The 27,807-nt window shown below is 41.0% G+C and overlaps 2 protein-coding genes and 1 long non-coding RNA gene across 4 annotated transcripts; 1 reads left to right on the plus strand and 2 right to left on the minus strand.

The window, feature by feature from the left end:
* Window positions 1-1,646: 1,646 nt before the first annotated feature.
* Window positions 1,647-8,941, plus strand: LOC117514622. The gene is made up of 3 exons (XR_004561911.1): window positions 1,647-1,781; window positions 2,848-2,851; window positions 8,816-8,941. It is a non-coding gene; the product is annotated as an uncharacterized LOC117514622 (long non-coding RNA).
* LOC117514620 (trophoblast glycoprotein-like) lies at window positions 2,072-3,578 on the minus strand. Its single transcript, XM_034175168.1, has 2 exons — window positions 3,295-3,578; window positions 2,072-3,074 (listed from the first exon to the last, which is right to left on the minus strand). Exons 1-2 carry the CDS (start codon window positions 3,552-3,554, stop codon window positions 2,096-2,098), a joined length of 1,239 nt encoding a protein of 412 aa, XP_034031059.1. The 5' UTR covers window positions 3,555-3,578; the 3' UTR covers window positions 2,072-2,095.
* Window positions 3,637-27,308, minus strand: LOC117514621 (transmembrane protein 222-like). Of its 2 annotated transcripts, none has more exons than XM_034175169.1 (6): window positions 27,178-27,302; window positions 26,924-27,008; window positions 22,407-22,438; window positions 22,216-22,312; window positions 21,966-22,096; window positions 3,637-3,773 (listed from the first exon to the last, which is right to left on the minus strand). In XM_034175169.1, the coding sequence occupies exons 1-6, from the start codon at window positions 27,294-27,296 to the stop codon at window positions 3,755-3,757; spliced, it is 483 nt and encodes a 160-aa protein (XP_034031060.1). In that variant the 5' UTR covers window positions 27,297-27,302; the 3' UTR covers window positions 3,637-3,754. The 2 variants fall into 2 exon arrangements, with proteins under 2 accessions (XP_034031060.1, XP_034031061.1); XM_034175170.1 differs by lacking the exon at window positions 3,637-3,773 and adding an exon at window positions 8,961-9,217 and having other exon boundaries at window positions 27,178-27,308.
* Between the last annotated feature and the right edge of the window lie 499 nt (window positions 27,309-27,807).

Below are 27,807 nucleotides of genomic sequence, written 5' to 3' on the forward strand. Positions count from 1 at the left end.
ACATGCATTCACTCTCATACAGTGCGTATATTCTTTCTCATGCATATATACATTCACTGTCACATACAATACGTACGTATATTCTTTCTCATGCGTACATGCACTTACTCTCACATACAGTACATATATTTTCTTACACGTACATACATTCACTCTTACATACAGTACGTACACTGTCACGCATACATACATTCACTCTCGCATACAGTATGTATATTCTCCGTCATGCGTACATTCATTCACTTTCACATACACTACATACATTCTCTGTCACACGTACATACATGCACTCTCGCATACAGCACGTATATTCTGTCACACGTACATACATTCACTCTCGCATACAGTACATATTCTGTTGCGTACATACATTCACTCTCACATACAGTACGTATATTCTCTGTCACGCATACATACGTTCACTCTCACATATAGTACGTACTTTTTATCACAAGTACATACATTCGCGCTCACATACAGTACTGTCACGTGTACATACATTCACTTTCACATACAGTATGTATATTGTCTGTCATGCATTCATACATTCACTCTCACATATAGTACGCACATTTTTTGTCACGCGTACATACAGTCACTCTCACATACAGTACATATATTCTGTCACACGTACACTCATCCACTCTCACATACAGTATGTATATTCTCTGTCACGTGTACATACATTCACTCACATATAGTACATATATTTTTGTCATGCGTACATACATTCACCCTCACATACAGTGCGTATATTCTTTGTCACGTGTACCAACCAACAATTTTCAAATGTCTTTTCCTCTTATTTTACTATTTATTAGAATTATTTTAGTCTGTTTATTTTCTATTAACAGTTCGAGATCTATTATTAGTTAGAGCTACTGCAAAAAAAACACTAATTTCTAAACCACTAATTTAGAATAATAAAGTATTTCTGATTCTGACTGGTTGCATATCCATCTGGAAGCACGATGATGGTTACCACAAACATGGAGTCATAAAACGTGTCGAAAGGACCAAGTATTCAACCAAGTATTGGGTGTAGTGTATGTAGCTGAGATAGTCTGAGTCTAAGCGCTCATCAGAGCATCCCAACTTCATTGTGCTGGCGCAGAACGCCTAATGTAAGACTTCCAAAGTTAGTTTGCTATGGTAAGCTCAGAGAAGAAAGAAGAACACAAGGTGGCTATCAGACCAACAGAAAGCTGCCACTGCAATTGGCTGTGATGTTCTCGTGCCAGCTTAGTGGACCATCAACAGTCCTGCCAGACCTAATGCAGCAGTCAACATCGGATTTGATGGCCTGCCGAAGAAGGAGTACTGTATAATTTTGCGCCTGTGATGTTTTTATGGAACCTGTAATCCAGATCCAGTGTGCACTGGCATATTGAACTGGCACAAGTTTTATGCCGGATGGCTTTCCTGACGCAACTCCAGATAACATGGAGAAACTGGCAGGTTTGAACCGTTAACCTTCTGCACTGAAACCACGCGCTCTGACCACTTGGCCACCACCCCTGTATTTTTTTTTTTTTTTATAAAAGCTGTAATAAATGAAAACTGGTGCATGAGCTTTATGGATGTTTGTTTTGTTTATTTGCTTTATTAAAGATGTATATTGTACAGTCATTTTACCTCAGAAAAAGAACCGTTCAAAGAAATGATTTAAAAGGCCGATATTGTCACACGAATTCATGTCCACCATGAGTGTATGCAAACCTCTTACCACAACTGTATGTGAGAGGGGAAATATGTGCATGAAGGAAAATATATATATATACGTGAGAAGGAAATGTATGCATAAGACGGACGACAGTTTATGTGTATAAGAAGCACAACATGTATTTGAGACTACAAGAATGAATAATGGCCTGCACAACCCCTCATACGGTAATAAAAGGTCTATGAAAAAACAGATACAATCAATCCGGTGCCTCCAACACAAAGGCACTTATTAGGCGAGAGTAAAACTGCAGTATATACAAAACCTAGAAACGCAATCACAGAAATTTAACTGAAATACAGCAACAGTAACAGCATAAACGACACGCACCTACATGTACTTCACATATGGTAAATTCAGTAAGTCATGGGATCATCGGCTTACAGGTGTGGTGGTCGTCACTTGTTTGACTTGTGTGTCCGTTGTGGGAATCTGAAGAATACAAGTATCCTGTGCCAGCTGCTGAGATGGAGGCAATCCAAGGTGTCCTTGTACCACACTGCCACTACTGTGTGCTGAAGAGTGGCCAAGCCGGGGGTCAGAGTCCATTTCATAGCGGTAATGATATCCATCTAGAATGTCTCGACATGCATCTCGCATTTCAATGATCCACTTCTTCAAACCTTTACGATTTAGGTAGACCACTAAGAGAAAGACCATGCCAACAAATCCAAGCACTAGCCCTAAGAAGACATAGGATGTCTGCAGGGTGAGGTCCGTCATCTCTTCTTGGACCGGAACAACGCAGCCAATTGCTTGTAGCCCAAGCCCTCGCAATGGAGTATCAATTAACCCACTTGGAGATGCACACCTTATGCTGTCCACATCTACCTGAGCCCTCGTTTCGTTCAGCCAGCTCATGAAGCTATGGATCTCACAAGAGCAGGTATAAGGGTTGTCGCCAAGAAGGATGCGGATGTGTCCGAGCCTACCGAACTCTTGGAGGGCATCAGGTCTGAATGTCCTGAAAGTATTGAAGGTCAAGTCCAACACCTCGAGGTGGTTCATACCCGAAAAAGTGCCACTGTACACGGCCATCAGAGAGTTATTAGCAAGGAAAAGTTGCTTCAGATTGGGAAGGTGGGAGAACATCCCAGGGGGAAGCAACGCCAGCTGGTTTCCAGAAAGGTCGAGCCGAAGCAGGCTCCCAAGGCTGCCCCAGCGCAGCGCCGTTGTAAGGTCCATCAGGGCTGTGAAGTTGTAGAGCGAGCGGCTCAGGTTGAGCTCCTGCAGGGGGCTGCCAGGAATGCTGAGAGCCTCAGGATGGATGAGAGCCAGCTGGTTGCCACTAAGGTCCAGGAAACGTAGGTTGATGAGGGTGAAGAAACTGTGGGACGCCATCTCTGTGACCCTGCAGAGACGCCTCATGTTTTAAACCTTCACATTTAGTTATTGCCCTTAAATCAACTACTGTGGCTTCAATGCACTGTTAAGATCAGATAAAACACCCTCAGGTACGGTTAGCATTTATTTATTTATTAGATACACAACACAAATTTAAATCATATAAATATTGGTTAAATTACAATCACGACATATTTTAAGGGATGGAAAAAAACAGACATTCTCACCTATTATTGCTTAAAATGATGTTGGTAAGATTCTCTAGTTCTGGAAAGGAATCGGGTCCAATCTGGCGAATATTATTTCCAGTGATAACGACAGTCCTTGCATATCCTGCAATACGTTCTGGCACAGAGAGCAGATCCTTGGAAACACATTTCACCGTGCGTGTGACAGTGAAGCATTCACAGCCAGAAGGACACTCCGAGCACCGGTACAGTGCACAGAGGAGCGCCCCCAAAAACACACGGAGTGCAAAAATACACATGTCGAAAAATAAATCCAGTGAAAGAAAAAAATAAAATAATAATAATTTAAAAAAATCTTTAAAAAACAAAAAATTCTAACACCTGAGTAGGAGTTGTGCAGCTTTTGCTCTCAAAAACTCATCTAAATACTGTGTACAGCATCAGTCGCTTGTCATCTGCTCCACTGTGGAACTCAAGGTTCTTGCGCACCGATGGTACTTCATATCATGTAGAATGTGCTGCATGGAAAAAAAAAGTATGTGGTTCCCTTAAAGGTACAGAGAATAATCAGGGGGTGTCCACAGACGCTCACCGACACCACAGACACTCCGTGGAAAAACCAACAGGCTGTGTACAGCACAGCCAAAATGAAATTATAGAATATAACTGTGGTAAACAGTAAAAAAAAAAAAAAGCTTCTGGGTATATATTGTTAAATAATATTATAAATAATAATGTATGCACATTTTTCTATACTCTCTGAGAAAATATGCAAGAAAACACAAGTTTATATCCCAGAAAAAAGGAGATTTTTAGAGGACAGCACCACTATTTATCACATGTAGGTCTGAAACACTATGTATCTCAAACATTTTTCAACAACATTTTTCAGCTTTAATATTTTGTTTCTCCTTTTGTAATGGCTCATCACTGATATACTGAATGTACAATAGATGTCTGGAAACACATTCATCCCTTCTCACGGGGGGGGGGGGGGGGGGGGGGGGGGGGGGGGGGGGGGGGGGGGGGGGGGGGGAATAAAAATTTTTCATCTGATAAACACTGGTGAGTCTAGGGAGTGGCCCGGGGTTGCATGCCCACCCCTGGAATGTGATTGGCCAGTCCATGACTGTAAATTATGATTGGCTAGGTGCAGTATTCCTGATGTCACTTTGGTCATTTGGGTTGGTATCACATCACTTATCCTCTTTAGAAAAAGGCTGGTTTTATTCTCTCATCTGATGACAATTTATAGATCATCAGCCTTAAATCTGAATGAAACCAATTTGTTTTTAATCAAGTAAGCTGACATAAGGAGGATTTCATGCCACCCGTCTATAGATCAGTGCCCGCTCCCTCAAGGGGCACCCCGAGTCAAAGTCAAATAAATCTGGACACACCACTGCTAAAAAAAAAAAAAAACTTATTTTATAATCATAACAACAAAAACACACGTGAAAAACACTTGTGATATTTGAGATGTTTTCAATTATAAATGAAAATAAAGAAGGAAAATTCTCAAATGTTGAAGTGGTTCTCAAACTGGGGTCAGATCACAATACGATATGAATCTTGGAAAAATATGAATGCAAAAAAAAAAAGAAAAAGACAAAAAGAAGCTTACCTTAGGGGACATTACAAGGGCTGTCAATAAAGTATAGGTCCTTTTTATTTTTTTCAAAAACTATATGGATTTCATTCATATGTTTTTACGTCAGACATGCTTGAACCCTCGTGCGCATGCGTGAGTTTTTCCACGCCTGTTGGTGACGTCATTCGCCTGTGAGCACTCCTTGTGGGAGGAGTCGTCCAGCCCCTCATCGGAATTCCTTTGTCTGAGAAGTTGCTGAGAGACTGGCGCTTTGTTTGATCAAAATTTTTTCTAAACCTGTGAGACACATCGAAGTGGACACGGTTCGAAAAATTAAGCTGTTTTCAGTGAAAATTTTAACGGCTGATGAGAGATTTTGAGGTGATACTGTCGCTTTAAGGATTTCCCACGCAGTGAGACGTCGTGCAGCGCTCCCAGGCGCCGTCGTCAGCCTGTTTCAAGCTGAAAACCTCCACATTTCAGGCTCTATTGATCCAGGACGTCGTGAGAGAACAGAAGTTTCAGAAGAAGTCGGTTTCAGCATTTTATCCGGATATTCCACTGTTAAAGGAGATTTTTTTAATGAAAGACGTGCGGGCGGATTGCAGCGTCGGCTCACAGCCGCCGCGACGCTCCGCCACAGGAAAAACACCTCCGTTGGAAGCCTTAAGGACAAGTTGGAACATGTCCAGCTGTTAAACAATTTCTCATATACTCACTCCACTGAAAGCCATCAAAAGCCGCCTGGATTTTACAAATGGTTATCAACACGGAGGTGTTTTTCCTGTGCCGCCGCACCGCGCTGGCTGCGTCCCGACGCGCGGACCCGTCCGCACGTCTTTCATTAAAAAAATCTCCTTTAACAGTGGAATATCCGGATAAAATGCTGAAACCGACTTCTTCTGAAACTTCTCTGTTCTCTCACAATGTCCTGGATCAATAGAGTCTGAAATGTGGAGGTTTTCAGCTTGAAACAGGCTGACGACGGCGCCTGAGAGTGTTGCGTGACGTCTCGCACCGTGGGAAGTCCTTAAAGCGACAGTATCACCTCAAAATCTCTCATCAGCCGTTAAAATTTTCACCGAAAACCAGCTTAATTTTTCGAACCGTGTCCACCTCGATGTGTCTCACAGGTTTAGAAAAAATTTTGATCAAACAAAGCGCCAGTCTCTCAGCAACTTCTCAGACAAAGGAATTCCGACGAGGGGCTGGACGACTCCTCCCACAAGGAGTGCTCACAGGCGAATGACGTCACCGACAGGCGTGGAAAAACTCACGCATGCGCACGAGGGTTCAAGCATGTCTGACGTAAAAACATATGAATGAAATCCATATAGATTTTGAAAAAATAAAAAGGACCTATACTTTATTGACAGCCCTCGTATTCCACCAAAGTATAATAAATAGCATGTAAATCAATTGGCTATATATATATATATATATATATATATATATATATATATATATATAGTGAGGAAAATAAGTATTTGAACACCCTGCGATTTTGCAAGTTCTCCCACTTAGAAATCATGGAGGGGTCTGAAATTTTCATCTTAGGTGCATGTCCACTGTGAGAGACATAATCTAAAAAAAAAAAAAATCTGGAAATCACAATGTATGATTTTTTTTTAATAATTTATTTGTATGTTACTGCTGCAAATAAGTATTTGATCACCTGTGAAAATCAATGTTAATATTTGGTACAGTAGCCTTTGTTTGCAATTACAGAGGTCAAATGTTTCCTGTAGTTCTTGTTCAAGTTTTCACACACACTGCAGCAGGGATTTTGGTTCAGTCCTCCATACAGATCTTCTCTAGATCTTTCAGGTTTAGAGTTTCAGTTCCCTCCAAAGATTTTCTATTGAGTTCAGCTCTGGAGACTGGCCAGGCCAGTCCAGGACCTTGAAATGCTTCTTACAGAGCCCCTCCTTAGTTACCCTGGCTGTGTGTTTGGGGTCATTGTCATGCTGGAAGACCCAGCCATGACCCATCTTCAATGTTCTTACTGAGGGAAGGAGGTTGTTTGCCAAAATCTCGCAATACATGACCCCATCCATCCTCCCTTCAATACGGTGCAGTCGTCCTGTCCCCTTTGCAGAAGAGCACCCCCAGAGTATGATGTTTCCACCCCCATGCTTCACGGTTGGGATGGTTTTCTTGGGGTTGTTCTCATCCTCTAAACATGGTAAGTGGAGTTGATTCAAAAAAGCTCTATTCTGGTCTCATCTGACCACATGACCTTCTCCCATGCCTCCTCTGGATCATCCAGATGGTCACTGGTGAACTTCAAACGGGCCTGGACATGTGCTGGCTTGAGCAGGGGGACCTTGCTGTCCTGCAGGATTTTAAACCATGACAGCATCATGTGTTACTAATGTAATATTTGTGACTGTGGTCCCAGCTCTCTTCAGGTCATTGACCAGGTCCTCCTGTGTAGTTCTGAGCTTTCTCAGAATCATCCTTACCCCACAAAGTGAGATCTTGCATGGAATCCCAGACCGAGGGAAATTGACAGTCATCTTGTGTTTCTTCCACTTTCTAATAAATAATCATAACAGTTGTTGTCTTCTACCAAACTGCTTGCCTGTTGTCCTGTAGTCCATCCCAGCCTTGTGCAGGTCTACAGTGGACAGGTTGGAGTGTGATTGATTGAGTGTGTGAACAGGTGTCTTTTATACAGGTAACAAGTTCAAACAGGTGCAATTAATACAGGTAAAGAGTGCAGAATAACAGGGCTTCTTAAAGAAAAATTAACAGGTCTGTGTGAGCCAGAATTCTTGCTGGTTGGTAGGTGTTGAAATACTTCTTTGCAGCAGTAACATACAAATAAATTATTAAAAAAAATCATACACTGTAATTTCCAGATTTTTTTTTTAGATTATGTCTCTCACAGTGGATATGCACCTAAGATGAAAATTTCAGACCCCTCCATGATTTCTAAGTGGGAGAACTTGCAAAATCGCAGGGTGTTCAAATATTTGTTTTCCTCACTGTATATATGATCGTGGTTCTGCATGTTACTCAACATATAATCAACATCTTCAACAGTTCACTGAAGTCTGTTCACGTGTTTCTAAGATATCTGACAAGCAAGCATGGCCAAAAATGTTACCTCTTCGGTGGCAGTAATGAATTTGATTTGTGTAGAAACAGAAAACAAAAGCCTGTTCTGAAGTAAAAACCACATGAAATGGACCTGATGGTATAACAGGAGGGGGTGGGGTGGGGTGGGGGAGGTAATATTTTGACAGAGAGAGAGAGAGTTTAAACTTATAAATTTGTGAGCAAAAACTCGACATTCTCTGATATTACAAAATCGGAACTTTGCCAGAAAAACTTAAAAGCCAACAGAAAAAAATAGATATTTGCAAGAAAAAAAATCAAATTCCTGAGAAAAACCCTCATAAATTTATGAGAAAAAAACTCAAAATTATTTACTGAAATTAAAATGGCAAAACTCAGAAAATAGTTGGAGGGCTCTTATGTCACTGAACCACAACACGGATGTAAATTAACACATTTGTGATATGTTTTCTGAATGAGAATGTGTGTGTGTGTGTGTGTGTGTGTGTGTGTGTGTGTGTGTGTGTGTGTGTGTGTGTGTGTGTGTGTGTGTGTGTGTGTGTGTGTGTGTGTGTGTGTGTGTGTGTGTGAGCCTCCAGAGAGAATCAAGCAAATTTTTTCTTCCAAATTTATGACTTCTACAACTTTCTTCTGCAACAGCACCAAGATGCAGTTGTATGATGGACAGGTCATTGACAGATCAAGATCAAGCAAGTACGTCTGTCAATCAAAAACAATTCAGCCAAACCTTCAACAGACTTTCAGTTGTTGTATCTAATTTATCATTTATACTGTTAAAAAATGATAAAGAAATCATCAATGGACTGCATTTATACAGCGCTTTTGCATCTACATCAGACGCTCAAAGCGCTTTACAATAATGCCTCACATTCACCCCAATGTCAGAAACATGATGGGTAACATTAATAAAGCCCAAGTGTCCCCTGAGTTACTGACAAATGAGTAAAACTGAACCGGTTTAACAGAAAGGGGAGGCTGACTCGGCTCTGAGAATGGAGAACAGTTTGAGAACCACTGTACCAAATGACTCAAAACAAAACAGCTGAGCTTTGCCTTGAGATACCGCGCAGAGACGCCGTCGACTCTGACGTGCTCTGCTTGGTACCGTGTGGGCAAACAAGCATCGCCTCAAAATGTGGCTCAATTCAACAGCCACTAACAGCACAAACAAAGTGTGTGAGTCGTCACTGGTGGGGTCGTTACTGCAGGTTGAAGGTCAGGATGAACGTGGCGAGGACTCCGCACAGCATGAAGAAGGGGAGCCAGGTCTTGAGAAACCCTGGCCAGCTGAAGGACAGAGAGAGGGTGACGTGTGTTAGCAGATCAACCGTGAACACCAGAGGATCCAACACCTACTGCTGTGTATTTTGAAGAAATAAGGACGTGTGATGAGTAATCGCACGGGCTTCCGCTCGCCTGCGCCTGGCGTCCTACTATACTTTAAACCCAGCTGGCGCAGGGACTTCCAGTGGAGAGGTGACCTCCAGCGGTGGCAAAGAGGGACGTGCATGTGTCAGTGATTAATTACATGACTCCCCTGCTGTTTTAAAGGCTGCCATGCTGTGGGAGTGTTTGTGCAGAAGCAGCACAAACTGTGACGTCTGCTCGCCGTATGTGGGTCAGCGGAGAATAATGGGGGGGGGGGTTGTCTCAGCCGGATGTCTCCTTTATGCTCAGCACAAACATCCAAGCAACATGAAAACAAAAGGCAACACACCATTACAAAAGTGCTGTTATTAATGCCTGCAATATTCTGTCTCTACTCATTCATATATAATATGGTCATTGGACTGCATTTAAACTCACCGGCCACTTTATTAGGTACACTTTGCGAATACCGGGTTGAACTGTCTTTTGCCTTTAGAACTACCTTAATTCTTCATGGCATAGATTCAACAAGGTGTTGGAAACATTCCTCAGAGGTGTTGAGTCTGTCCATTCTGACCTCCGACATCAGCAAGGCTGTGTGGGTGATTCTTAGACTACGGGCACTTTTATGTCCCTTGATCATATTTTATGAAAAAAGAAAAAAGGGGACATTTCACACTTTTATAGTTATATTTACAATGAAAGTGTTAAGAAATTTGTTCTAGTAGTCTATGATGACTTTTTCACCTTTTTTCAGCATCATTATATACAAATATTGCTGTTTTGTGCTTGTCCCACACCCAGACTTATGATCTTAAATGATAAAAATGAATAGTAAACAAACATTTTTTCTAATGTTTTAAAATATCTCTGAATAAAATATCAGTAAAATAATCAAAACATAATTGGGGTTTTCAATGTCATACAACTGTAGTGATTTTTTTCAAACGAAATGTAGTTGTCCCACACTACTGCCATAATTTTCACCACAACAATAATGTTCCTTTAAAAAGTTTGTATGAATGATTGTGTGGGTAGTTCCTACGGAGATAAACAGTAACATCAGAGCACATGTATATAGCGCCAAATCACAACAAACAGTTGCCCCAAGGCGCTTTATATTGTAAGGCAATGGTGTGGTGGAAATTACATTTACAAGGCCTATAGTTAAAGAATCACCCGTGTATGAGTATGAGCAGCCACACAGCTGTCGCTCACTGGATATCTTCTATTTTTCGGACCCTTCTCTGTAAACCCTAGAGCAGGGGTGGCCAAGTTCGGTCCTCAAGATCTACCTTCCTGACACTCTTAGTTGTCTCCCTGCTCCAACACACTTGAATCCAATGAAAGACTCGTTAGCAGACTTTTAATGAGCCTTTCATTGGATTCAGGTGTGTTGGAGCAGGGAGACAACTAAGAGTGTCAGGAAGGTGGCTCTCGAGGACCGAACTTGGCCACCCCTGCCCTAGAGATTGTTCTATGTGTGAAAATCCCAGTAGATCAGCAGTTTCTGAAATACTCAGATGAGCCCGTCTGACACCAACAACTATGCCACGTTCAAACTCACTTAAATCTCCTTTCTACCCCATTCTGATGCTCGGTTTGAACTTCAGCAAGTCGTCTTCACCACATCTAGACACCTAAATACACTGAGTTGCTGCCATGTAATTCGGTGATTAGCTATTTGTGTTAACAAGCAATTGAATAGGTGTACCTAATAAAGTGGCCGGTGAGTGTATATAGGACTTTCATGGTCAAAGCGCTTTACAGTGATGCCTCACATTCACACATTAATGTCAGCCTGCTGCAAGGCAAGACACTCACCTGCACACCAGGAGCAACTTGGGGATTAAGGACCTTACCCAAGGTTCATTCGTGATTTGAACCAAGGTCCCTCTGGTCACAAGCCCACTACTTTAAGCATTTGGTCATCACCCCACCCCCATCCCCCCACCCCCCACTTTACTTTGCTTTATTGGTCTCCACCTGGGAGTCAAACTCATTAGATCAATTTCCAGAGCTCTCACTCACTCATATTCTATACCTGCTTACCCCAATTAAGGGTCACTGGGGGGGCTGGAGCCTATCCCAGCAGTCATAGGGTGAGAGGTCGGGTACACCCTGGACAGGACACCAGTCTATTGCAGGACCACATACAGATAGACAAACATAGTCACACCCACACACACCTACGGTCAATTTAAAGTTTCCAATCCGCTAACCTGCATGTCTTTTGAAGTAGGAAGAAGCCGGAGCACCCGGAGAGAACCCACCCAAAACAAGGAGAACATGCAAACTCCACACAGGAAGGACCAGGTGGGAAGCAATCCCACGACCTTCTTGCTGTGAAGCAACAGTGCAAACCACTAAGCCATTGTGCTGCCCACTTCAGAGCTGGGTTTAAAATATGTTCTAAATCTATAAGTATTTCGACAGTTGCACGTTTTTTTATCTGCTTTGATTCGAGATGTGCACATAGTGTAGTGTACACATTCAGTTTTAATTCCAGCGGTGTAACAAAATATCACATTAATCATAAAGAAATTACATCAATGTACAGTCCCTTCATTGTCAGAGGCCATAAGTAATTGGACAACTGACTGACAAACTGTTTCAGGGCTCAGTGTGACCTGTAGATAAAAGGTCTAAAGTTGATTTCAGAACTGTTGAATTTGTATTTGGCAGCTGTTCAAATGAACTCTGAATTCCACCAAAACCTCTTTAGAGGCCACAATTAGGGTGAAAACACAAAATAAACCTATGAGACAGATTGTGTAAAATTTAGGAGTAGTCAAATCAGCAATTTGGTACATTCCTAAAGAGAAGCAAAAAAACAAAAAACAAAAGGACTGGAAGAACACAGAAGATGATTTACGCAAATGATGGAAAAATGACTTCCTTGCTGAAGAAATCACATACATACATCAAAGTCAAGACCTCTGGAGGTGTGTCAGATCATATATTTCAGTTTCAGTTCTCTGTCCTTTGATACTTTGGTCGGTTTGTATGACCTGACAGAATTACCGCATTACAGTTTGACGCTGCCTGCATTATGTTCACCATTCAGCTGCTTCCAGTTGTTCAGGGTCAAAAACATGATTACGATCTGAGACCTGGCAATCGTGATGCTGAGATGTTACAGCTGAGGGATGAAAAGCGGTGAGCAAAAGCTTTGGCAGTAAGCGATCCCTCTTCAACTGCCAAGCAGCAATGCTTTATCCCTGCAAATGAAGATCCGACATCAAGAATGAGTGTTGGGACTTCCGGTTATGGCGCGTAGCTGCAAGGTCGCTTGGACAGAGGCTCCGCCTGGGTTGAAACAATTTGTAAGCTTTAACAGTCTATATCGAGCAAACTGTGACCAAAATTAATCCTAAGGTCTGAATGTCGTATTATGTCGAAGAATCGAGGGAGAAAACAGACAATTAAACTTAAAAAACACGACGTTGGAGCATTACGCGAGGACGAGTCCGAAGGAGCTGAGGATAGCACTATGCTAAAGCAGGACGAAGCTACTGACGTGAGTAAAATCCTGTCAGCTATAAAATCACTCAGAAATGACTTTACCACGCAACTGCATGAAGTCAGAAATGACTTCTCCACGCAAATGCATGAAGTGGTCTCCTCTAACCACGAGATTAAAGAAGCTATAGGGACCTTCTCGGAAAGACTCATTGAAGCCGAGAACCGCATTAGTGCGGCGGAGGACCAGATCTCCTCTCTCACAGTAATGGCCGACACCACAAAGGGAAAAGTCCAAAAGCTTGCTACGCAGATGGAAGAGATCGAGAACCAACGCCGACGTTGTAATCTAAAGCTGGTTGGAATTCCTGAGGGCTCTGAAAAGCGAGACTGCCGTGCGTTTCTGATGACATGGCTACCGCAAGTGCTGGGTATGGAGGATCACCTGGACATCGAGCAAGCCTACCGCCTGGGTATGACGCCAACAGCAAAAAACCATCAACAACAAAGTGAGACAAAGCCGCATGTTGTGCTTGTGAAATTTCTGTCTTATCCTGACAGAGACAAAGTGATGAAGGTGGCATGTCTGAAGGAGGTTAAACTTGAAAGCAATTGGGTGTTGTTCTTCCCGGACCTATCACCAAAATTCCAGAAACAACGAAAACTTTTTGATGGTGTTAAACTACGACTGAGAGACTTGAATATAAACTGTGGACTCATATTTCCCACGCGATTGTGGATCTGGCACGAAGACACCTGGCACTTCTTTGACTCTACTGCTAAGGCTGAGAAACTCGTCGATAAGCTGGAGCGCTGCAATCCGCAAGACACCCGACGTGAACCTTCCGAGGAACAAGGGTAACATAATACCGACTGTCTGATTGACAGTCCAGATTGTCAACAATAACCTGCTGTTGTGTAGCTGCTGTGACATTGGAATGTGTGTAAGAGACAATAATAGTATGGTCTAGGCTACTGTGGACTGTGAAATATTTTCTTTTTGGTCACAAAAGAAAATAATATTTTTCCCTTTTTTTTATTATTTGGGCGGAGTTTATATCCAAGGTACTATTTTTTTGTTGACTGTTTTTTTTTTTCTCCATTGTGACGATTGGTTGCTCACTGGTCCCTCTACAGGATTAGGTTGGAGCCTGGCCGGGAGGCTGGTTAAGGGGGGAGGGGGATGTGCATTTTTGTCCGCACAGGATCGGTGTTTGGCCTTGTTTGGGATAGGCCTGTGTTTGCTGTGTTCTATGTTTGTTTTGAAGGCACATTATTGGTAATATTTTATGTTCTGGTAATGTTTAATTTACAGATGGTATCATGAGCAGAAATTTAAGGGTAAATATGATTTCATGGAATGTTAGGGGTCTTAGAAAAGTTGGTGAAGTTGAAACAAGTAACATCCAGATTGAAACAACTAAAAACACAGATAGCCTTTCTTCAGGAAACTCATTTACTTTCATCTGAACTTATACCATTAAAAAGGAGATGGCCAGGGCAGATCATAGCAGCCTCATATTCCTCTCATGCAAGAGGGGTAGCAATACTAATTCACTCTTCTGTTCCATTAAAAATTCACAATACCATATTAGACTCAGCGGGCAGATACTGTGTTGTACAGGGTTCAATATTTGATCAAGATATTAATTTGGTTTGTGTTTATGGGCCAAACAATGATGATGCCTCTTTCTATGACAATTTATTTTTAACCTTATCATCACTATATGGTGACTTCTGCCTAGCAGGGGACTTCAATTGTACTCTGGATCCAGCCCTTGACAAATCCTCAGGTATCGATGTCACACACATTCAAAGTAGGAAAGCAATTCAATACCATATAAATAAGTTTGGTCTATGTGACATTTGGAGATACAAAAACTCATCTAGACGTGAATACTCTTGCTACTCTGCTACTCATAATTCATACTCTCGTATCGATTATTTCCTTTTCTCTAAATCCCTTATAGAAAATGTGAATGACTGTGAGTACAAAAGTATTGTCATCTCAGATCATGCGCCACTGTTGCTCTCCTACACTGTCATTGGAGCTTGCAAAGGACCTTCAGTGTGGCGATTAAGCCCACAATGGATCCATGATAGCGAGTTTTTGACATTTCTTGAGGCAAATATTGATATCTACTTTAAAATGAACACCAACCAAACATCCGCGTCAATTAGGTGGGAGGCGTTCAAAGCCTTTATCAGGGGACAAATGATCAGCTATACAAGCAGTATTTCAAATAAACAACATATAAAGCTGATAAGAGTTGGAAAAAGACATTAAAGAATTAGAAGAAGAAATTAATATTCGCAATAAGAAGGAGACCAAACAAAAACTGGACATTCTTAGAGCTCAGTATAATGAGTTGTCAGCAAATAAGGCAGCATCTAGCCTAATGAAACTAAAACAGACATTCTACGACCAAGGGGAAAAAGCAGGGAAGCTATTGGCTTGGCGTATAAAATCATTACAGAATGAAACAGCAGTCTTTGAACTTGAGTCTGAACTAGGGAATCCAATTACTAATTTACAAGATATCAATAAAAACTTTCAGGCATTCTATTCAAAACTATATACATCAGAAACTAAAGCAACCCCTCACTCACTTGACAACTTTTTAAACCAAATTAACATACCTACACTCAACAGAAATATAAACGCAACAGTTTTGGTTTTGCTCCCATGTTGTATGAGATGAACTCAAAGATCTAAAACTTTTTCCACATACACAATATCACCATTTCCCTCAAATATTGTTCACAAACCAGTCTAAATCTGTGATAGTGAGCACTTCTCCTTTGCTGAGATAATCCATCCCACCTCACAGGTGTGCCATATCAAGATGCTGATTAGACACCATGATTAGTGCACAGGTGTGCCTTAGACTGCCCACAATAAAAGGCCACTCTGAACGGTGCAGTTTTATCACACAGCACAATGCCACAGATGTCGCAAGATTTGAGGGAGTGTGCAATTGGCATGCTGACAGCAGGAATGTCAACCAGAGCTGTTGCTCGTGTATTGAATGTTCATTTCTCTACCATAAGCCGTCTCCAAAGGCGTTTCAGAGAATTTGGCAGTACATCCAACCAGCCTCACAACCGCAGACCACGTGTAACCACACCAGCCCAGGACCTCCACATCCAGCATGTTCACCTCCAAGTTCGTCTGAGACCAGCCACTCGGACAGCTGCTGAAACAATCAGTTTGCATAACCAAAGAATTTCTGCACAAACTGTCAGAAACCGTCTCAGGGAAGCTCATCTGCATGCTCGTTGTCCTCATCGGGGTCTCGACCTGACTCCAGATCGTCGTCGTAACCGACTTGAGTGGGCAAATGCTCACTTTTGGCACGTTGGAGAGGTGTTCTCTTCACGGATGAATCCCGTTTCACACTGTTCAGGGCAGATGGCAGACAGCGTGTGTGGCGTCGTGTGGGTGAGTGGTTTTCTGATGTCAATGTTGTGGATCGAGTGGCCCATGGTGGCGGTGGGGTTATGCTATGGGCAGGCGTCTGTTATGGACGAAGAACACAGGTGCATTTTATTGATGGCATTTTGAATGCACAGAGATACCGTGACGAGATCCTGAGGCCCATTGTTGTGCCATACATCCAAGAACATCACCTCATGTTGCAGCAGGATAATGCACGGCCCCATGTTGCAAGGATCTGTACACAATTCTTGGAAGCTGAAAATGTCCCAGTTCTTGCATGGCCGGCATACTCACCGGACATGTCACCCATTGAGCATGTTTGGGATGCTCTGGACCGGCGTATACGACAGCGTGTACCAGTTCCTGCCAATATCCAGCAACTTCGCACAGCCAATGAAGAGGAGTGGACCAACATTCCACAGGCCACAATTGACAACCTGATCAACTCTATGCGAAGGAGATGTGTTGCACTGCATGAGGCAAATGGTGGTCACACCAGATACTGACTGGTATCCCCCCCCAATAAAACAAAACTGCACCTTTCAGAGTGGCCTTTTATTGTGGACAGTCTAAGGCACACCTGTGCACTAATCATGGTGTCTAATCAGCATCTTGATATGGCACACCTGTGAGGTGGGATGGATTATCTCAGCAAAGGAGAAGTGCTCACTATCACAGATTTAGACTGGTTTGTGAACAATATTTGAGGGAAATGGTGATATTGTGTATGTGGAAAAAGTTTTAGATCTTTGAGTTCATCTCATACAAAATGGGAGCAAAACCAAAAGTGTTGCATTTATATTTTTGTTGAGTGTAGGTTGGATGATAATGCTCAAGAAGAACTTAACCTCCCAATATCCCGGTCTGAGATATCAGAGGCTATTGATAGTATGAAAGGAGGGAAAACACCAGGGCCCGACGGCATTCCTATTGACATCTATAAAACATTTAAAGGCATGCTACTTACTCCCTTATTAGATATGTATGAGGAATCGTTAGAGAAAGGTGAATTACCCTCAACGCTAAAGACCGCACTTATAACCTTAATATTAAAATCTGGCAAACCTTCTACAAAATGTGAGTCATACCGCCCAATATCTTTGATCAATAATGATGCCAATATAATAGCCAAAGTTCTTGCACGCCGACTAGAGAAGCATTTGCCATCTATTGTTGAGCCAGACCAAAATGGTTTTATATTGGGCAGACAAGGCTTCCACAATATCCGCAGGGTATTAAATATTATACATGCTAAAAAAGAAACACCTGACACGGCCGTGATAGGTTTAGACGCTTTAAAGGCCTTTGATATGGTGGAACACACATACCTATTTGAAGTTCTTCAACATTTTGGTATAAGCAGTTATTTCCTTAACTGGATTAAGATCTTGTACTATGACTCAAGGGCATCAGTACTGACAAACCACATAGTGTCAAAACAGTTTCCTCTTTCCAGAGGCACAAGACAAGGATGTCCCTTATCACCTCTTCTTTTTGTGTTAGCTATAGAACCCTTGGCTATTACAATCAGAAACAATCTTGAGATAACCGGTATTAACATAAATGATAGAGAATAAAATAGCACTCTTTGCTGATGATGTGGTTGTCTTCCTGACCAACCTGAAGCAATCTGTACCTGCCCTATTGAAATGTATAGAAATATTTGGGAATTTTTCTGGCTATAAAGTTAATGCAACAAAATCTACAATTATGTTCCTGAAAAGCTCAGAAAGGATAACTCCACCGCTCTACACCCCCTTCAAGAATGTCCAGGATAGTTTCACGTATCTGGGTGTTAAAATTACACCAACAATGGAATCATTGGTACCCGCTAATTATGACCCCGTAGTTGAATCTGTGATGGGCTCTATAAACAGATGGAAATCTTTGCCACTGTCCATGATTGGACGTATTAACGTTCTGAAAATGAATGTTCTCCCTAAGCTCCTTTACCTCTTTCAAACCATTCCACTTGCTCCTCCTACTAACTTTTTTTGTCAAAATGAAGCAGATCTTTTGTCATTTTATTTGGAATGATAGACGCCCCAGGTTACGCATGACTCTGTTGTATTTACCATATGATAGGGGTGGGTTAAAAGTCCCTTTTCTCCAAGGATACTATTGGGCTGCACAATTGAGGGCGGCTTCATACTGGTTTGACACTACGTCATTCTCTAATTGGGCGAGGATGGAGGAGAGGACAACCTCCAAAATCCCTCTTAAGTTAAATCTCCATTCAGCAAACCTTTCTATTTTGAAAAAACTAACCTTAATTCCTTTTGTTAGGAATACAGTGATCATCTGGCACGAGGATTTGAACTACTTAAAAGAAAATGCTGCTTTATCCCAATTTACTCCCATTTGGGGAAATAGAAATTTCACACCAGGTACAAACGATCTTGGTTTTAAGATATGGGCTAATAAGGGCATCAGCAAAATATCAGATCTTTATGATAGAGAAGTCCTTTTAAGTTTTACTGATGTCAAGCAAAGATTTAACATTGATGCCAAACATTTTTTCAAATACTTGCAGATCAGACATTTCATAAAACAAACTCAAAACTCCTTAAACCTGCCCCCCCTGAACACTATTGAAATGATAGCTATGAACTATTGTGGTAGACCCGGACTCATTTCTCGATTCTACCACAATATCATTGCAAAATCAATAGAATCCTCAGACGATAAAAGACATGCCTGGTGTCTAGATCTTAAAGAAGAAATAACTGATGAAGAATGGAAACATGTATCCTTACAAAGCCAAGTTCAAACGATAAATACACGGTTTAAATTACTTCAGTACAAATGGCTGATGAGAACATATATCACTCCAGTAGTACAACATCGTATTGATCCTAACACACCTGATCTATGTGTTAAATGTGGCACACATAAAGGGACTCTATTTCATTGTCTTTGGGAGTGTTCCATTATCCAAGAATTTTGGAAGGAGATAATTACGACTTTGTCTAAGATTACTGATACACATCTTCCACTATGCCCTAAGCTCTGTATACTGGGACTTTTCCCAGAAAATTGTACACTCAGTAAATTTGAGAAAGCAATGGTCATGTATTGTATACTTGAAGCAAAATATAAAATTGCTCTGTCATGGAGATCTATGTATAGGCCAAGTAAGCAAATGTGGGCTGAAGGACTCTCACACTGTATAGCCATGGAGAAATTGACATACTTGATCATGGGGAAATATAACAAATTTGTTAAGATCTGGAATTTGTTTATGGAGTTTTTGGAGGGAGGGGGTTTGTCTGAAATTGTATAACTTATTCCTTTTTTTTGTTTTGCTCATGGTATTCTGTTTATTTTATTCACTAATGTTAATTTCCAGATTTTATATTTACTTAGTGTTGTCCCTGAAGACTATGTTTGTTAACGTGCCTTCTTTTGTTCTTGTTGTTTAGTTTTTGTATGTGCTTGTTAATTAAAAGGAAAAAATCAATAAAGATATTTGTAAAAAAAAAAAGAATGAGTGTTGGATTGCCAAATCTGCTGTGATCCAAACCTTCATGGACAGACGCCACAGGAGCAACTTTTAAGCAGAGGTGAACACAGCCTATGGACCCTGAAGAAATGATGTCACATCTGTTAATGGAAATGATGGACACACGCTCTTGAAGGACCTGTCCTTACCAGATGGGTGCAACTCAACTGTTCATCCATTGTGGATCCCTGGACAGTGTCTCTCAGCACCCCATGCCACATGAGGTAGATACACCGCCAACCATCCTGGAGGTCTCTGCAGCCAACCAAAGCTTTACAAACTACAAATCAGCAGGTTCGGATGGCATTTCAATGGAGATCTTCAAGATTAACGAACATTTTCTTGCCTCCACGTGAATTTTATTCAGATCTGGGAGAAAGTCGATGTCCTTTTGTATTTCAGAAACACCCTCATTGTCACAGTCTTCAAGTAGACTAACAAGCAAGTATGCGGGAAGTACATCGGCTTTTCGGTGCTCTATATTGCAGGACTGGCTCTCTTCAGTCACTGAAGAACTGCTCAATAATTGCAATATGGCTTACGCCCCAACCGAGGAACAATTGATATGATTTTTCTTGGTGCATCAACTCCAAGAAAAGGCTCATGACCATCAGGTACTCTTTCACTTCATATTTTGGGACCTGAAGAAAGTGTTTGATTCTATCTGAAGGGAAACTTTATGGAAGTTCTTTGTGAAGTGCGCCATCCCCCCGCCCAGATTCATCACTGTAACCCAAGAGCTTCATGACAGCACCTCTGGAGAAATCCTTCTTCATAGAACAATATCTCAGAGTTTTTGATTAAGACCAGTGTAAAACTATGCCATGTGATGGCCCCATTCCCCTTTGCCATCTACCATGCAGCACTTTACGCATTTATGATCAATGACCCCATGGGACAAATACCTGATAGTCTCCACTAGGATGGATGGCATTGTGTTCCATCCCATAAGGCTGAGGACCAAGATGAAGACCTTCCAGATCACAGTAACGGAAGTTGCAGTATGCGGATGATGTTACAATGAACATCTGCAGTGACCTTCTACAACAAAATACTGATAGGTGGTCCACTGGAGTAGCCATCAATGTACCAAAAACCAAGAGCCTCCATCAGCATGCCCTGGTTGAACCACCACATCTTCCAGATCTAATCATCATGTGTGCAACCCCTATCAGATAGTTCTCATCTTTCCCATACCAAGGGAGCATCCTTTCTTCTTCCAGTACTCTTGATGATGAGACTGCCAACAGAATTCGACTTGCTCAAGCCATATTTGGCAAACTCCTCCGAAGAGTCTTCCATGAACTGTATCCTCTCGAAGGGACCGAAGAGCGACATGCACAGGGCTGTGGTCATCAGCACTCTCCTGTATGTATCTGAGACCTAGGTCACATACTACCGCCACATCAAGACCCTGGAACAGTTCCATCAAAGCTATTCACAGAATATCTTGGGGATCTCTTGGGAGGGAAAGAAGATGAACACAGCAGTCTTAGAGTTGGCCAATATGGACTCCAATGAGCCCCTGATCCTGTGCAACCAACTCAAATGGACTGGACATCTAATCCGAATGGATGATGAATCCCTACCAAAACTTTTCTTCTATGGTGAACTTCCCATTGGATTGCAAAAAGCACACAGAGGAGCAATGACAACGACCATCAAGGAAGAACCGACCCTCCCAATCCTTGCCTGCATCGTAGAATCCTCTTCCATTCTGGACTCTGTCTTCGCAGCCATGTTCAATCTCAAAATCAACAACAACATTGAGCTTATCAAGCTCGGTGAGAAAGGAGAAGAGGAGGAAAGAGTGACTCCTTACTTGAACTACGGTGGACTGGCGACAGTTTAGCTGGAAACCTTTCAATTTTATGGATTTTAATTATTTTTGTTTCCCAACTATTATGCGCCGCATCTTCATCTTTGCCATATTTCTTGTTTGAGTTGGTAAATGTTGGCTGGTTGCTATGCTAACATATAAATCCTCTGGTTGGTGCCTTCAAACAACAAAATATTTCACCTGTGTGAATTTAATATTTGAGTTGTGCTTGTATTTGCAGTTCTCACTGATAATTGTTAAATCTGTGAGATATTAAAATATTACAGTCAAGTAAATAGATATTTGTTTAAATTTAGAATTTGGACAGTAATTTTTTTTTTTAAAGAATGACCCGTAACCATACACTGAGAATAGGACAGCGGAAGCCATCGCTGTGTCCATTGATTTTAACATATAAAAGGCTGAAGAAGGCACAAATACTTACCTCACATGTTTTCCATGGATGAGCATCAGCACACACAGATTCATCATGTTCCAAGATGTGCTGTTGTCATAGCGCATGAGGTTCAGGGCCATGGCCACGTGGGAATGACAGTTATCAAAACACAGATTGTGCTTCAACAACACAGACAAAGTAGTTAGAATATCAATAAGGCTGGAGAAAAACATTTAGTTTCTAGTAAAGAAGTACATTTGTAGGTTGATTTCAATATAACAATTTAAGATTTTCATACCGGCCTACATTTGTATTCCTCAGATGCATCGTGTACGGCTTTGTCCCACGTAGCAACGCCATTGCCACAAACTTTATCAACATCAAGCTTCCAATACCTGAGATATTAACATTCCATCAGCAGCAATCACAAACAAACTGCTGGGTAAATACCATTTTAATAGTCAACATGATTTTAATTAATAAACTTACTTTGTTGGTCTGCCAAAGCCCATGTTGTCCTCCTGAAAGTAAATAAAATTTGATGATTAATGATTTTCCTGATGCATGTGGCCATTGAGATGTCATTAAAACTAAATAAATAAAAACATCTTGGTTTATCAATTTTGTAAGAAAGTTTAAATGTACCAAAAACATTTATTTTTTTGATTTTCCAATTTCAAAAGGAGGCTGTGGCATTCTTACATTTGGGAATAGCTGTATCATTTTCATCAACGTATCATTTTGAACAACTAGCTAGCTAGCAAGTCTGCTCACCAGGTGAAATAAAGAATTAATAATATTAATAGAATATTTGTGCCATCTAATATTGTGTTAAGATCACCTGCAGTATGGTTTAGAATATGTTATATACTTCAGCAGGGTCGAATTTTATCAATGTACGATACCCATCACCATAGTTTACCATGGAGAGCAATATAACGAGTAGGCCCAGACGGCTAGCTCGCTCAAGTGTAGTGCACGAACTATGAAGTAAATTATGAACATTTAAAATTTGATGAGACACTCTATTGTGGCTAGTAATTAGGATATCTGCATCTATACGCGAGCATGGAGAGGACTATAGGAAACAGGACGTGATAGCTAGCTCGCTGGTTGTAAGTGCACATACACTTCAAATCAATCGCTGGAAGCATTTTATTTATTTATTTATTTTTTGCTAAGTTTTCTGCCCAAACCTGTCAAATTGAATAGATACAAACCTAAAACGACAATAACTGATAGCAAGCATCAACAATTAGTCTTTATATAACGGCTGAGTGGATCCTTGTCATTTGTTTGGTGCTTTATATGTCACATGACATTGATTATTCATCTCATTTGTGTTGCATTGCATTTAGATTGCAGTTTGGTTCCATTTAGAGTGCAAATTTGGTTCCATACGTTTGGTACCACTGCACTCTGCACATGTACGTGCACACGTGTTTGCACACGCGCACATGCACACACACACACACATACACACACACACAAAACAAATCCACTGCGCTGTCTGGAGGCTGTTGGCAGGAAGATGGAATGAAAAGCTGGACTAATTTCTGACGTAATTTTTTTTTCCGCTGCACTAAGGATGTGCACAGTCTTTTTTTTTTTTGGTAGTACATGTGCCCACATGCACCGACCTGGTTGCGTGTGTGCGTGCGCGGGGGACAACGACTCTAACGAGACAATTTGATTGAGCTAACTGACACTGCTAATTCTTGTAACACACACAACTTAAAACAACTGGACTGAGGAACTACACAAAGTCTTTTTTTTAATGGAAGTACGAAGTCAGTGCACAGTATCACTGGACTACATGTCACAATTTGGACTTTAGCAGCAGTGGAACACCAAAATGTAAGTCCCTTTTCTGTTGTTTATAAATTAATAAAATATCAAATGACAAGAATCTATTTTAGCCGTTATATAAAACAAATAATGAATGTTTTTACATTCTTTCAAAGGAACAAATATTTGCCTCATTGAATGGTATGTTCCAGCTTTCACCTCATGAAATATTCATAACATTGAACTCATAAACATTCATGATTTGTATAACATTGAAAAAAATAGCTTTAATAATTTGAGAATGAGTAATCAAGGGCGCAATTTAGAACTAGAAATTGGGAAGGGACAAAGTGCGAGGACTGCAGGGCCGAAGCCCATAGGCCGGGGGTGTGGGGGCCGCTTTAGGCCCCCAGAAGCCAACGGTTTCTAGATAAGCTCAGATGCATTCTGAGCATCCAGAACAGTAATTTTAATGTTTTGAGAAGACCATAAAGTGGACACCATTTGACTTATGCAATTTGAAACTGTGGATATAAGTACTTTATTCTGAGACTAGCCAGCATTGATTTTATTAACATCCTGGTGTAAATAAGGTATCACCACATGTGTAGAACTCAAAAAGAATGATAGGTTGAGTTCTCATTAAAAAAACAACTGCAATGTGGTAAAATGTCTTCATAAATATGAAAGAACAGGCTCTTAATAATTGTTAGCTATCGCATACTGTATTTTTTTTTCTCAAGATTTGTTTTTGCATAAGTTTGAAAAAACAACAGATCATAAGTTTAGGATAAATTACTTATCATGAATTTAATTTTCAAAGTGGCACTAATGACAACACTCATAACATAATTTCGCTTGCATAGACTGATTTTGGAGATCAAGCAATAATTGCAGATGGGCTTTCTGAGGTCCCAGATAGCTTTTCTGATTTCCTTTTCTAACTTTCAGAATTTAGTAAATTAGCATATGGTCCATTGATACTTATGTGTAGACACTAGTCCCTAGAGGCAACTATTTTTGGTTTCAAATCTGGGCAAATGCAGTCCCAGAAAATCCCGAATGTGACAAACAAGAAACAGGTGTTGTCAATGCTGCTAAAAATACAAACTTGCAGAAACAAAGATACTACAACCCCTAGCAAAAATTATGGAATCACCGGTCTCGGAGGATGTTCATTCAGTTGTTTAATTTTGTAGAAAAAAAGCAGATCACAGACATGACACAAAACTAAAGTAATTTCAAATGGCAACTTTCTGGCTTTAAGAAACACTATAAGAAATCAGGAAAAAAAATTGTGGCAGTCAGTAACAGTTACTTGTTTAGACCAAGCAGAGGGAAAAAAATATGGAATCACTCAATTCTGAGGAAAAAATTATGGAATCATGAAAAACAAAAGAACGCTCCAACACATCACTAGTATTTTGTTGCACCACCTCTGGCTTTTATAACAGCTTGCAGTCTCTGAGGCATGGACTTAATGAGTGACAAACAGTACTCTTCATCAATCTGGCTCCAACTTTCTCTGATTGCTGTTGCCAGATCAGCTTTGCAGGTTGGAGCCTTGTCATGGACCATTTTCTTCAACTTCCACCAAAGATTTTCAATTGGATTAAGATCCGGACTATTTGCAGGCCATGACATTGACCCTATGTGTCTTTTTGCAAGGAATGTTTTCACAGTTTTTGCTCTATGGCAAGATGCATTATCATCTTGAAAAATGATTTCATCATCCCCAAACATCCTTTCAATTGATGGGATAAGAAAAGTGTCCAAAACATCAATGTAAACTTGTGCATTTATTGATGATGTAATGACAGCCATCTCCCCAGTGCCTTTACCCGACATGCAACCCCATATCATCAATGACTGTGGAAATATACATGTTCTCTTCAGACAGTCATCTTTATAAATCTCATTGGAACGGCACCAGACAAATGTTCCAGCATCATCACCTTGCCCAATGCAGATTCGAGATTCATCACTGAATATGACTTTCATCCAGTCATCCACAGTCCACGATTAGCCCATTACAACCTTGTTTTTTTTCTGTTTAGGTGTTAATGATGGCTTTCGTTTAGCTTTTCTGTATGTAAATCCCATTTCCTTTAGGCGGTTTCTTACAGTTCGGTCACAGACGTTGACTCCAGTTTCCTCCCACTCGTTCCTCATTTGTTTTGTTGTGCATTTTCGATTTTTGAGACATATTGCTTTAAGTTTTCTGTCTTGATGCTTCGATGTCTTCCTTGGTCTACCAGTATGTTTGCCTTTAACAACCTTCCCATGTTGTTTGTATTTGGTCCAGAGTTTAGACACAGCTGACTGTGAACAACCAACATCTTTTGCAACATTGCGTGATGATTTACCCTCTTTTAAGATAATCCTCTCCTTTGTTTCAATTGACATCTCTTGTGTTGGAGCCATGATTCATGTCAGTCCACTTGGTGCAACAGCTCTCCAAGGTGGTGTGATCACTCCTTTTTAGATGCAGATTAACGAGCAGATCTGATTTGATGCAGGTGTTAGTTTTGGAGATGAAAATTTACAGGGTGATTCCATAATTTATTCCTCAGAATTGAGTGATTCCATATTTTTTTCCCTCTGCTTTGTCTAAAAATGTAACCGTTACTGACTGCCACAATTTTTTTTCCCCTGATTTCTTATAGTGTTTCTTAAAGCCAGAAAGTTGCCATTTGAAATGACTTTAGTTTTGTGTCATGTCTGTGATCTGCTTTTTTTCTACAAAATTAAACAACTGAATGAACATCCTCCGAGGCCGGTGATTCCATAATTTTTGCCAGGGGTTGTATTCTGACATGGTTTTGCACATAAGACTGGCATAGCATGTTTCAAGTACACACATATATGTCAGAAGGTGGGGGGGACATACTATATTCTGTCCCCCCTGGTTGAAAAGTGGGGGGGGGGGACCTGTCCCCCTATCCCCCACCAAATTGCGCCCATGTGAGTAATACCGTGCTTTTTCAATTTCTGGGCATGATTTTACAAAATATGACTAAATTTGTTGTAACAACCTCACTCCCAAAAAGGACTGTGAAGGCAACACTTGTCTTATCAAATGCCTCCTGCACACTAGCTTTGAGGTTCCTACCACCTACGTCTGTCCCTTGCTACAAAAATCTAAAGCCGCCCCTGCCAAGATAACACATAAAAGCCATTGAAGAAATTTAATCTTGAATTGTGCAAAACCTACTCACAGAGACAAAGTATGATCCTGCAAAATCTCGTACGACTCCAGTAGAGGTGCATATACCCATGTGACCAATGAAGGGGAGCACCCACCTGCAGGATGCATCCACAAAAAACATGTCAACAGAAGAGAACAAATGGAAGAAGGATGGCGCAAAAACGCAGGATAACAAAAATATCTAGCTTCATTTCATTTGACGTTTGCAGAGTGGATCAGCACTCGGCTGCATTAAGATAACCGGACAGACTATTGGCTCCTTACGATAAGATGGGGATCGGTGTCCACACGATGCAGTGCGGGTAACGACTGTGTTTTCTGTCGCTTTTGGAGAAATCGCCGTGATAATTCACCATCGCGTCGTTGTCGTAGGCCTCCGCCATCACTGAGCTGACAAGTAGAGGTGGGCGGATCGATCCTACTATCGATACCAAAGCTGTATTGATATTGAACGATCCTCGTGTAAAAAGATCGATACTCAAGCTTTTTTTTTTTTCTCCCGCAAGCACTGACTGCTGCGCACGCAGATTCATCAAAGTCTACTCTCTGTCTGTAAGAGCATCGCTGCACTTTGTCACACAACACAGAGCAGCTCAACCTTGTATTGTGGTTTGTCAGCCCTCTACCTCAGGAGATTTTAAGTTGTGTTGAGTGATATTTTTTTAAACAAAAACGTTGATTGTGATTATAAAGTATTTTGTTGTCATGTACAATGTTTGGCGAAATTCTATCCTAGGTCTTTTGGATCGTTTGGATCTATGAAGCTTAAATATGAAAATGTATCTGTATTGGTATCTATCAGCAATACTGGGCCTGCATTTACTTGGTATCGGATCACTACCAAAATTCCCAGTATCGCCCACATCTACTGACAAGAGGAACAGCGCCGCGCAG

This window comes from Thalassophryne amazonica, chromosome 7 (genome assembly GCF_902500255.1).
Source record: "Thalassophryne amazonica chromosome 7, fThaAma1.1, whole genome shotgun sequence".
NCBI classification, from domain to species: Eukaryota; Metazoa; Chordata; class Actinopteri; order Batrachoidiformes; family Batrachoididae; genus Thalassophryne; species Thalassophryne amazonica.

Excerpts from the sequence above, each read along its gene's own strand:
- LOC117514620 (XM_034175168.1), bottom strand. The coding sequence starts at position 3,554 with ATGTGTATTTTTGCACTCCGTGTGTTTTTGGGGGCGCTCCTCTGTGCA. Across the intron at positions 3,075-3,294 it reads ATCATTTTAAGCAATAATAG|GGTCACAGAGATGGCGTCCC; the intron begins GTGAGAATGTCT and ends GCGTCTCTGCAG.
- LOC117514621 (XM_034175170.1), bottom strand. The coding sequence starts at position 27,296 with ATGGCGGAGGCCTACGACAACGACGCGATGGTGAATTATCACGGCGAT. Across the intron at positions 27,009-27,177 it reads ACACCGATCCCCATCTTATC|GTGGGTGCTCCCCTTCATTG; the intron begins GTAAGGAGCCAA and ends TGCATCCTGCAG. Across the intron at positions 22,097-22,215 it reads AGGAATACAAATGTAGGCCG|CACAATCTGTGTTTTGATAA; the intron begins GTATGAAAATCT and ends GTGTTGTTGAAG.